Raw genomic sequence first — 13,032 nt, 5'->3', positions numbered from 1 at the left:
GTCTGGGAAAAAACTTAGGAAAGGAGACTTACACGATAACGCTCCTAAATCTGACACTCTTCTGGCTGACGCCATTGCCAGTAGAAAAAGTACTTTAGCCGTTAACCATTTAAGATCTGCTCTCTTAAGTGGTTCAAACGGAGGTCCCTGGAGGAATTTAAGAACTAAATTCAAATCCCAGGGAGCTGCAGGAGGAACAAATGGAGGTTGAATATGTACAACTCCCTGAAAGAAAGTACGTACATCCTGTAAATCAGCAATCTTTCGCTGAAACCATACTGTTAACGCCGATACTTGAACTCTCAAGGAAGACACTTTCAAACCTTTATCCAATCCTGCCTGAAGGAAATCCAAAATCCTGGATACTTTAAAAGATCTTGTATTCCAACTTTTTTCAGTACACCAATAAATATAGGCTTGCCATATTCTATGATACACGAGCTGAAGAAGGCTTTCTTGCTCTCAGCATAGTTTGGATTACTTGTTTTGAAAATCCTCTAGCTTCTAGGAAAGAGGTTTCAACAGCCACGCCGTCAAAGAGACGATCCAGGTGGCTGTGACAACAAGGACCCTGCATTAGCAGATCTGGACGTTGAGGGAGCAGTATCGGTGCTTCCACGGACATTCTCAGTAGATCTGTGTACCAATGCCTTCTTGGCCAAGCTGGAGCTATTAGAATTATTGTTCCCTTTGCTTGCTTTATTTTTCTCACTACTCTGGGCAACAGAGATATTGGAGGGAAGAGATACGCCAGATGAAATTTCCATTCTACCGACAGTGCATCTACAAGGACCGCTCCTGGATCCCTTGTTCTCGATCCGTATGCATTTAAGACGCTGTTAAGAAAAGTCGCTCAAAAAACATAGTAAGGCTATAAAAATAACATAATAAAAGCTTCAGGCTGCTTTATTAACAGCAGCCCTGTGACCATGGTCCGGCTCCTGCCGCACCAAACAAAAAAATGATTTGACTGAGTCAGTGGGCGGGATTATATGGTGAAGCCCCGATGCATCCTGGGAGGCCAGAAAGCTCGTGACCGTATTGGTGCCATTTCCGCTGTCGCTCCGGCATATCCCAATGTTATCCTGTGGATAATCCTGTGGACCCAGCCAGAGAAATCTAGTATGAATCTATCATAAAGGGTGTCTCTCACTAAACGTACACGGCCCTCGCAGCAGGTCAGGGCACCCAATCCACTCCCAAATCAGCTGGACTTCTTATATTTTCCCAGCAGTGAAAGCAACACATCACAGTCCTCTCTGCAACACTAGCGTTGTTCCCTGAACTTGTAGATTTCAATCGCCAGAGCTTTTACATGTGTAGCAGAGCCAAAATAAAAGAAAACACTGTTCACATTTAAAATTACATTTAAAAATAAATAAATGGTAAAACAATCCTTATTTATCAAAAACATGGTAGTCCGAGAAGTTTCGGATAGACTTACCTGTTTACAAAAGCGCAGGAAGCCTATAGAATAAGACTTTCCCCATAGGCAGCATGTGCCATAAATACAACTGGACCTACAAGGAGGAAAAGACAAAACAAAGCTTTGAAATATATACCATGAACACTTAAAATATTATCCAACATGTATTTTGAACCTATATGCGGTGCAGTCTACTAAATAATGTCAGATGATATCAAGATTTATTATTTAAGAATGTATTCATTTAATGATGTCCCACGACTGTAGATGGTTTTATTACTAAGAATTTCAACACAATGCAGTGTTATTTAGCTTATGGTAAGTAGTGCTATAGGTCACCATTGGGCTTTATTTACAAAGCAGTGGCTTAGCTTCCCTTTGGATTGGAGGTAAAAATGTAATATGGCACTCGCAGTCAGCGGCATTACACTGACTGAGTGCAGGTTTACATTTTCAACTCCATCCTTCAGGAAGCACCACTGCTACAAATACAGCTAGAATAAGTGAAATCGAGCTTTGATAAAAAGCACTTCACCAATCTGAAGCACTGACTTAACACTTTCTAAGCTTGTATAGCAAACAGCTCTTCCAGTCACTTTTCACATAGTTGGAACATTAAAAATTTTACACAGATTTCACTCCCTCTGGCCACTAGGAGGTGATGTGGTTATGTGACCGGCGGTCAGGAGACCAGCATCCACAACACCTCCCCCTGAAAATGGCGACCAACAGGGACTATTCCCACTCATGGGTGTCCACGACACCCATAGAGTGGGAATAGAACCTGCAACATAATCCCTGATAGGTGCCGGAATAGGGGGAGAAACGCGCTGCATTGGGGTGGGGGGGGGGGTGGGGGGGAGACAGGATAGCCCCTGGCAATACAAATACCAGGGGCTGACTGTAAGTAATTGGATACACCCCTAAGTGGTAGAAGAATGTATGAAAAAAATAATAAATAAGGGTGTAAAAAATAAATAAAACCGGAACAAAAATGGTAATTCCTTTAGGTGATCCCCTATTGCTTTAGCAGCAGCTCTTAATAATCAATAGAAATTACAAAATATATGAAAATGAATGTGGTTCCAGTACAATAAATGAACACACTTGCAATGCAATACATAACAGAGGCTATTCTACATTAACAAAAACAGAAAACATGAGAATGTTAGTAGCTCCTTTCATGAATATGTATGATGACCTCCCAGCTGTAAAAAGTTGTGTGTACTGACCCCTACATTACTCTCACAGTTCACATACTGTGGTCTTAAACCTTTTCTTTATCTAGAGGAATTCTTCAGCACTATTAACTAAGGGGGATATTTCTCAGAGCATGGAGAAAGATAAAGTGGAGAGAGAGAAAGTACCAAACAATCCACTACTGTCATTTTTCAAGGGATGCGGTCAACATCCCGCTGAACAGGATCCCGGCGGTCGAAATCCCGACGCTGGAATCACGACCGCCACAATCCCGACATATTCTCCCTCCGTGGGTGTCCATGACACCCATAGAGGGAGAATATAATAGTGTGCCGAGCGTAGCGAGGCACCGTGCCCGCAGTGTGGCGAGCGAAGCGAGCCCGCAAGGGGCTGCGTTCTGCTCGCCACTCCTGTCGGGATTGTGTGGTCGGGATTCCGGCGTCGGTATTTCGACCGCCGGGATCCCGTCCAGCGGGATTACGTACTGATCCCTTTTTCAAACACAGCCTGTGCTACTAGATTCCAGCTCCCGGGTCACTGCTCCCCAGTAGTGGTGGAGATTATGATGACAAAAAAAGTAGTTGCATGACAAAACTCATTGGAGCCTGATGCTCGAGACACAGTGCTACCTACTGTGGGCAATCACGCTGTTGGCTTCCTGCCTCTCATGGAGAGTGCTACGCCGGGAACTAGAATCTAGCAACAATCTGTTAAGAAAATCATCCAAAGCACAGACAATCATGCTGTTTGTGAAACATCATGGAATGGAAGATCACAGCGATCCAGCTCACTGATCACCGGTACAGCGGCGGTGACAGACGCATGCCCCCGTTGTGGGTGTCTAGGCTGCCGGCTCCCTGCATCACACTGTTATTGGAGCGTGCTCTGCCAGACACCTGACTTTACCTTTCAGTGGCTTAGGGGTCTATTCATGAAGCAGTGAAAAGTGTGGAGAAGTGAGCCAGTGGAGAAGTTGCCCATGGCAACCAATCAGCATTGAAGTAACATTTATAATTTGCATACTATATAAATTGTACGAAGCAGCTGATTGGTTGCCATGGGCAACTTCTCCACAGGCTCACTTCTCCACTCTTTTCACTGTTTCATGAATAGACCCCTTTTCTCCAGATACAAGCGGAGGAGCAAGACTGCCACCTGTGAACTGTGCGGGCAACATTCATACACACGACTTTTTACAGGTGTGAGGGCATCATACATATTCACAAAAGGAGAATAAGCTTTCTAATGCTTTCTATTTATTTGTGTATGTTTTATGTAGAAAAAACGCTGTTATTTATTGCATTGGAAGTGTATCCATTTATTGCACTGGAACCACCTCCATTAATTAGTGCTGTCATTCCATTTTCATATAAGGAACATAAAGAGAGACAGACTGAAGACGTGCAGTACAGAATAATCACCCATCTTTATGTCCGCATAGACTCTTTAATAGAGTGCTATCAAATGGTACCTCTACTGTTCCGGATAATTTATACAACCAACATGGAAAGCATTTGACAATGGATGTTTAATTGCCCCCATATTGCATATCTGCACAGTCGCAGCTCAAACATCGCACAAGGGGAACCATTTGTAAATGGGTACGGACAGTAGAGTAGCCTTTTGATACAAGCTAAGGGGCGATTCACAGCTCCGTACAAGTCTGCTTTGGGGTGGCCCTAACAATTTTGCATCTCAGCAGCATCTCCATTTGTGGGTAACAGGGTGTTCACAAGGTCAGACTAGCGGGATCCTGAGAATTGTGCAAACACAGAAATCCTTCAGACCTTCCGATTGCATCTAGGACAGGTGCATGCGTGCGCATTCATAAGTGGCTATAGTCATACAGACAAGGCCATCTGGTTACAGGAGGGTGTGGATCATCAAATCGACAGTGTCTAGGTCGACAATATTTAGGCTGACCACTATAGGTCGACAGTCACTAGGTCGACAGGGTTTCTAGGTTGACATGTGCTAGGTCGACAGGTCAAAAGGTCGACATGAGTCTTTTTGTTTTTGTTTTAGTGTCGTTTTCTGCGTACAGTTACCGGGAAGCCGAATTAGTGCACCCTCGCATGGCTTGCTTCGCTCGCCATGCTTCGGGCAAGGTGCCTCGCTTCGCTCGGCACAGATTACCGTTCCAATCGTGGTGCACGTGGATCGTTAAGCATGAAAAAGTTCAAAAACAGATTTTTTTTTTTTTTTAAACTCATGAACTCATGTCGACATAGCACATGTCGACCTAGAAACCCTGTTGACCTATAGTGGTCAACCTAAACATCGTCGACCTAAACAGTGTAGATATTCAGTTTGGATCCCTTACAGGAAAGAGCTACACATTACTGAGCACGCAATGCGGATGAATTGCGTGCAACTCTGCATCATGTGTGGGCAGGTAGGAGATTCATACTTTTTTTGTTGTTGTTGTGTTTGCCCATAAATATTGGTAAAATGTGAACATAAAATAAAAGCATTACAAACAAATGTGTTCCCACGTACAATGTCTCCAAGTACTCACTCAATGGATTTCCCTCGGATCTCTGTCATGATATTGCTTTCTCCCCCAAGATATTCATAGCAAAGGCTTAGGAAGTTGTAGATAACAAAAGCTGTAAATAAAAAGCTGCATTAAGTCTCTATCAAAACCTATGTAGGAAGGCTAATTATAGCTTCTGGCTGAAATGGCCCTGCCATGAATGTGCACTTGTGACACAGAAACTAAAGCTTTAAAAAAAAACAAAAAAAAAAAAAACAGCAAACAAACCTCACCATTACCGTTTTCAGTTATCATTGTTGAATAATAAAAATATACAATAATTTAAAGATTTTAAAAAGGGACATATATAAATATATAACAAACAAAACGGTGAGAGAGAGATCACACAGCAGTACATGTAAGCGGATCTGACGGCCACAGAAAAATCAAGCTGTAAAATAAGAATTAGTCTGTGCATGTGCATTAGTAACAGATTGTGACGACACTTCTGATACGTACTGTAAAGCGCAGCAGCAGGGAACAAAAATATTTTCCAATAAAATTAACTGCACACTGGATTCAATGGCCAAAAGGAGGAGTATTAAAAAACAGATAAGCAGAACATGGAACCAGACATGCTATATACATAGATTGGTTTTGTTTTTCTACATATTATACAGATTTAGTAAATTTTTATATTAAAATGCAAGCTTTAAATTTAGCGCTCATTATATTATATTAAAATTATCCCTCTACCCCCCTTCCATGCTCCCAAACACCCCCTCACCCCACTCCAGATCCCCCTCACACACTTATTTTGGTCAACATAAAAAGAAAAAATAGGATTTTGGTTACCTACCGGTAAATCCTTTTCTCGTACTCCGTAGAGGATGCTGGGGTCCATATCAGTACCATGGGGTATAGACGGGTCCACCAGGAGCCATTGGCACTTTAAGAGTTTAATAGTGTGGGCTGGCTCCTCCCTCTATGCCCCTCCTACCAGACTCGGTCTAGAAACTGTGCCCGAGGAGACGACAAACTTCGAGAGAAGGAATTACACAGATAGTGGCGGGATTCATACCAGCTCACACAAACATGCAAATCCGGCCAACATGCCGGAACAACTCAGCAACAGCTGAAACAGGAAATAACACAGAACTTACCTAGGAACCAGGTGGCACTGAACTATAAAAAAACAACGCAGGAAAATGAAGCGCTGGGCGGGCGCCCAGCATCCTCTACGGACTACGAGAAAAGGATTTACCGGTAGGTAACCAAAATCCTATTTTCTCTTACGTCCTAGAGGATGCTGGGGTCCATATCAGTACCATGGGGATGTACCAAAGCTCCCAGAACGGGAGGGAGAGCGCTCCTGTAACACTGCTTGACTAAATTTGAGGTCATCAGAGGCCAAAGTATCGAACTTGTAAAACTTGGCAAACGTGTTCGACCCAGACCAAGTAGCTGCTCGGCAGAGTTGTACCGCCGAGACACACCGGGCAGCCGCCCAGGAAGAGCCCACTTTACGAGTACAGTGGGCTGTTACCGATTTCGGACACAGCAATCCTGCCGAGGAATAGGCATGCTGGATAGTGAACCTGATCCAGTGGGAAATCAACTGCTTAGAAGCAGGACATCCAATTTTCTTAGGATCATAGAGGACAGAGAGTCACTTTTCCGATGACGAGCCGCCCTCTTCACGTAAATCTTCAAAGTCCTTACCACATCCAAGGCCTTTGAAGTAATTGAGGAGTCAGTAGTCACTGGCACCGCAATAGGTTGGTTGATGTGGAAAGCCGACACAACTTTGGGCAGGAACTGAGGACGAGTCCTAAGTTCCGCCCTGTCTTCATGGAAGATCAGATAGGGGCTTTTACAAGATAAAGCCCCCAATTCTGACATGCGTCATGCAGAAGCCAAGGCCAACAAGGTGACCGCCTTTCACGTGAGAAACTTGAGATCGGCCTCCTGTAGAGGCTCAAACCAAGCAGATTGCAGGAACTGCAACACTACATCCAGATCCTATGGTGCCATAGGCACTACAAAGGGAGGCTGTATGTGCAGAACCCCTTTCAAAAATGTCTGAACCTCAGGAAGAACAGCCAATTGTTTTTGGAAGAAGATGGACAAAGCAGAGATCTGGACCTTGATGGTGCTCAATCTCGGTCCCATATCCACCCCTGCTTGCAGGAAAAGGAGAGAACGTCCAAGTTGAAAATCCACCGCTGGAAACTTCTTGGCCTCACACCAAGAAACATATTTCTTCCAAATGCGATGGTAATGCTTAGACATTACCCCCTTCCTGGCCTGTATCAGGGTAGGAATGACCTCGCTCGGGATACCCTTCCGAGCTAAGATCTGGCGCTCAACCGCCAAGCGGTTAAACGTAGCCGCGGTAAGTCTTGATAAGTGAACGGCACCTGCAGAAGCAGATCCTCCCGAAGAGGTAAGGGCCGTGGATCTTCCAGCAGAAGATCCAGCAGATCCACGTACTAAGCCCTCCTTGGCCAGTCCGGAGCGATGAGGATTGCCAGGACCTTTGTTCTTCTCACGAGTTGAAGAACCTTTGGTATCAGAGGAAGTGGAGGACATACACTGGACATACATACACTGACTTGAACACCCACGGACATGCACTGACTTGAACATCCACGGAGTTACCAGTGCATCCATCGCCACTGCCCGTGGGTCTCTTGACCTGGAGCAGTACCTCCGTAGCTTCTTGTTGAGGCGAGAGGCCATCATATCTATGTGAGGAACCCCCCACCAACCGGTTACCTCCTCGAACACCTCCGGATGGAGGCCCCACTCTCCTGGATGGAGATCGTGTCTGCTGAGGAAGTCTGCTTCCCAGTTGACTACTCCCGGAATGATGATTGCTGACATCGCCACCGCTTGCCTTTCTGCCCAGCCGAGGATCTTTGACACCTCTGCCATGGCAGCCCTGCTCTTCGCTCCGCCTTGTCGATTTTTGTAGGCCACTGTGGTCACATTGTCCGACTGCACCTGAACAGCCTGATGTTGTAGAAGATGTGCTGCCTGCAGAAGGGCGTTGTACATGGCCCTGAGTTCTAGGATGTTTATTGGGAGGAGTGACTCCTGATCCGACCACCGTCCCTGAAAGGTTTCCCCCAGAGCGACTGCTCCCCAATCCCTTAGACTTGCATCTGTGGTTAAAATGATCCAGTCTTGAATTCCGACCCTTCTTCCTTCCAGAAGGTGTGGAAGTTGCAGCCACCAGAGGAGTGAAATCCTGGCTTTCGGAGACAGGCGTATCCTCTGGTGCATGTGTAGGTGAGAGCCCGACCACTGGTCCAAGAGGTCCAGTTGAAAAGGTCGAGCATGAAACCTGCCTTACTGCAGAGCCTCGTAGGCGGCAACCATCTTCCCCAGAAGGCGTATGCATTGATGAACCGATACCCGGGTAGGTTTAGGACATCCCGGACCATTGTTTGAATCACCAACGCTTTTTCCACCGGGAGAAACACCCTCTGCACTTCCGTGTCGAGGATCATTCCCAGGAAAGACAGCCGCCTTGTCGGCTCCAGATGAGACTTTGGAAGGTTCAGGATCCAACCGTGCTTCCTTAGCAGCTGTGTCGTGAGCATGATGGAGCGCAACAACCTCTCCCTGGACGATGCCTTGATCAGGAGATCGTCCAGGTATGAAATTTGATTCACCCCCTGTTTGCGGAGGAGAACCATCATCTCCGCCATTACCTTGGTGAAGACCCTCGGTGCCATAGAAAGAGCAAACGGCAACGCCTGGAACTGATAGTGATTGTCCATCAGTGCAAACCTGAGATATGCCTGATGCGGCGCCCAAATGGGAATGTGGAGGTAAGCATCCTTGATATCCAGAGACACCAGAAACTCGCCCTCCGTCAGGCCTGAGATGACAGCTCTGAGATTCCATCTTGAATTTGAACTCCCTGAGGTAAGGGTTCAAAGACTAAGTTTAGACTAGGCCGTACCGAACCATCCGGTTTTGGTACCACAAAAAGGTTTGAATAATAACCCTTGTTCCACTGTTGAGGTAGGACCGGAACAACGACCTCTGACACCACCTTGATGGCCTCCAGAAGAATCATCCTGTCCGCCAGCAGGGCTGGCAAGCCTTACTTGAAAAAACGGTGAGGCGGGGGATCTTTAAACTCCAGTCTGTACCCTCTGGACACTATATCCAGAACCCAGGGGTCCAGACCAGACGACACCCAGACGTGGCTGAACTGCCGGAGTCTTGCCCCCACCTGACCCTCCTCCAGGCCTAGCTGTCCACCGTCATGCAGTGGACTTAGGGGTATCAGAAGCGGGCTTCTGTGTCAGGGAACCTGCGGGAGCAGGTTTCTTTCCTTTGGCACGACCACCTCTGAAGGTGTTCGAAGGCCTATTCTTTCTAGGCCTTGTGGGCCGAAAGGACTGTGACGTGGAAGATGAAAAGGGCTTCTTCGTAGGCGGAGCAGCTGAAGGGAGAAAAGGAGACTTACCCGCAGTAGCCGTGGCAATCCACGCATCCTGCGCCTCCCCAAAGAGAGCCTGACCCTTGTATGGTAGGCCCTCCACACACTTCCTGGATTCCGCGTCCGCAGACCAGTTGCGCAGCCAGAGACACCTGCGAGCCGAGACAGACATGGAGGAGATCCCCGCAGCCAAGGAACCCAGGTCTTTCATGCAATCCACCAGGAACCATGCAGAATCCTGAATATTACGTAAAAATAAATCAACGTCACCTTTGTCCAGCGTAGACAATTTCTCCTGTAAAGTGATCGACCACCTGGCTATAGCTTTAGCAATCCAAGCACAGGCTATAGTAGGCCGCAATATAGTCCCTGAAGTCGTGTAAATGTATTTCAGCGTAGCATCCACCTTGCGATCTGCCAGGTCCTTCAACGCGGTAGACCCCGGGACCGGTAATACAACCTGTTTGGACAGCCTGGAGACCGACGCGTCTATGATCGGCGGGGACTCCCATCTCTTCCTATCTTCCTCTGGGAAGGGAAAAGCCACCAAGACCCTCTTGGGAATCTGGAATTTCTTTTCCGGAGTTTCCCAGGCCTTTTCAAAGATAGCATTCAATTCTTTGGATGCCGGGAAAGTGAGGGGGGCTTCTTATTATCTGTGAAGAAGGCCTCCTCCACCTGTTCCGGAGCTGTGTCCAAAATGTGTAAAACATCCCTAACAGCCTCAATCATCAACTGCACCCCCGTGGCAAGTGATGCTGTCCCCCTCAACACATCCCCATCTGCAGCGTCAGAGTTGGTGTCCGTGTCATCCTGCAAAATTGCAAGTGCACGTTTGTGAGAATGTACCGCAGGGGACCCCGAGGATGCAGTATCAGACCATACAACCATAGAGGACTGGAGGACCTGAGTGGCATGCTCAGTCCTAGCAACTCTATCAGAAATCTGAGAAATAGTCCCCTCCAGAGAGACTAACCATTCTGGCTCTCTAGCTGGGATCTGTGCTAAAACCGTGCAATCCTGATTACATGGAATGGAGTCTTCCTGGGAAGACAAATCCTAAGCATATGAAACAGTGTCCCTAGACATGTTGTCACACACACACACACACACACACACACACACACACACAAACACTCCACAAACACAGAGGGTATTATGAAGACAGAGTTCCCCCCCCCCCCCCCCCCAAGAATGGCAGAGAGACACAGAGATTGGAGCCAACCCACACACAGCGCTATCAAAGGTATAGGGAGTCCCTAACCAGCGCTGACTGTGTCCCTTAATAGGTGACACAGCCCCCCCCCCCCCCCCCCCATCTACAACCCCCTTGGTACCGTACAGACAGCTGGAGATTGCTCTGGAGGGACCTGGTTCCACTTGTAGTAAGTGCAGGCAGGAGAAAATGGTGCTGAACGCTGCTGGGTCCGCTCTGAGAAGCTCCTTCCCCTCAATGGCGCTGCACACCGAAAGATTATACTGGCCAGAGGAGTTGCGCTGGCCTGGATCCAAAGACCCGATAGACTTCAGTGGACAGTGTAGGGTCTGGCTCTGGCCCAGGGCGCCCATCCCAGCGCCGCAGTACCGCTGAGCCATCAAGTAGCGTGGGTGAGACCGCGCTCCCTACCCTAAGGCCGCCTTCTTCACACTGTCCCCCCGCTTGCAAGGGGGGACAGTGACTCACTCGCCATCTTCAGCTCCCGAGGGGGTGGCGGCCGGCTGCCGGGGCGAGCGTTTCACTGCGCGGGGTGCGATCAGACCCATCTGAAGCCTAACGTTCAGTCAGCGGGAGCAGTGGCACAAGACCCCGCAGGGCAGACACTGCTCCCCCCCCCCCCTCAGTCCCTCGCTGCAGGGAGGCTGTCGCCAGCAGCCTCCCTGTAAAACAAAAAACTCTGAAAAAAAAGAAAATAAACTTTTTCTAAAAAAGCTCTGTAGAGCACCCCTAGCTGTGACCGACTCCTCTGAGTCTGGTAGGAGGGGCATAGAGGGAGGAGCCAGCCCACACTATTAAACTCTTAAAGTGCCAATGGCCCCTGGTGGACCCGTCTATACCCCATGGTACTGATATGGACCCCAGCATCCTCTAGGACGTAAGAAAAATCATATATTATACAGAAAACCTGATTCACTTAGCCCCCACAGGTTATGGAATATAGGAATAGCACGCTGAGTGAAATACCCGATATGGCAGCCACGCAGCAACTGCATGTACACACACACATATATAGTAGAGATGAGCGGGTTCGGTTAGTTGAGATCCGAACCCCACCGAACTTCACCTATTTTACACGGGTCCGAGGCAGCCTCAGATCTTCCCGCCTTGCTCGGTTAACCCGAACGCGCCCAAACGTCATCATCCCGCTGTCGGATTCTCGCGAGACTCGTATTCTATATAAAGAGCCGCGCGTCGCAGTCATTTTCACACGTGCATTGGAGATTGAACAGAGAGGACGTGGCTGCATTCTCTCCCTGAAAAACTCCGTAATCTGTGCTCAGTGTGCTGCAAATATCTGTGCTCAGAGTGCTGCAAATATCTAAGTTCTCTGCCTGAAAACGCTCCATATCTGTGCTCAGTGTGCTGCAAATATCTGTGCTCAGTGTGCTGCATTGTGGGGACCACCAGTATATAATTATAGTAGTACAGTAGGCCATTGCTGTATCTTGCAGCCCTGTGTCAAGTATACTATCATATATGAGCGATGTGTGAGATACACCTGGGGATTATACACCCTATATACTGTACTGTGCGATGTGTGAGATACACCTGGTGATTATACATCCTGTAATCTGTACTGAGCGATGTGTGATACACACCTGGGGATTATACACCCTATATACTGTACTGTGCGATGTGTGTGATACACCTGGTAATTAATTATACACCCTGTATACTGTACTGTGCGACGTGTGTTATACACCTGGTGATTATACATCCTGTAATCTGTACTGAGCGATGTGTGAGATACACCTGGGGATTATACACCCTATATACTGTACATAGCGATGTGTGAGATACACCTGGGGATTATACACCCTATATACTGTACTGAGCGATGTGTGAGATACACCTGGTTATTATACATCCTGTAATCTGTATTGAGCAATGTGTGAGATACACCTGGGGATTATACACCATATATACTGTACTGAGCGATGTGTGAGATACACCTGGGGATTATACACCCTATATACTGTACTGTGCGATGTGTGAGATACACTTGGTGATTATACATCCTGTAATCTGTACTGAGCGATGTGTGATACACACCTGGGGATTATACACCCTATATACTGTACTGTGCGATGTGTGTGATACACCTGGTAATTAATTATACACCCTGTATACTGTACTGTGCGACGTGTGTTATACACCTGGTGATTATACATCCTGTAATCCGTACTGAGCGATGTGTGAGATACACCTGGGGATTATACACCCTATATACTGTACTGTGCGATGTGTGAGAT

The 13,032-nt window shown here is 47.3% G+C and overlaps 1 protein-coding gene across 3 annotated transcripts in view; it reads right to left on the bottom strand.

The window, feature by feature from the left end:
* The window catches only part of TMEM184B (transmembrane protein 184B), a 326,752-nt gene that overhangs the window by 122,392 nt on the left and 191,328 nt on the right, over positions 1-13,032 (bottom strand). For all 3 annotated transcript variants that reach the window (XM_063940547.1, XM_063940549.1, XM_063940548.1), the window contains exons 5-6: positions 5,145-5,235; positions 1,445-1,520 (exon numbers count right to left, since the gene is read on the bottom strand). In XM_063940547.1, coding sequence (XP_063796617.1) covers positions 1,445-1,520; positions 5,145-5,235 — 167 coding nt within the window. The remainder of the gene's footprint in view (positions 1-1,444; positions 1,521-5,144; positions 5,236-13,032) is intronic.

This window comes from Pseudophryne corroboree, chromosome 9, assembly GCF_028390025.1.
Source record: "Pseudophryne corroboree isolate aPseCor3 chromosome 9, aPseCor3.hap2, whole genome shotgun sequence".
NCBI lineage: Eukaryota > Metazoa > Chordata > Amphibia > Anura > Myobatrachidae > Pseudophryne > Pseudophryne corroboree.
The sequence above is the reverse complement of the archived record's forward strand: the minus strand, read 5'-3'. Positions and strand labels throughout refer to the sequence as shown.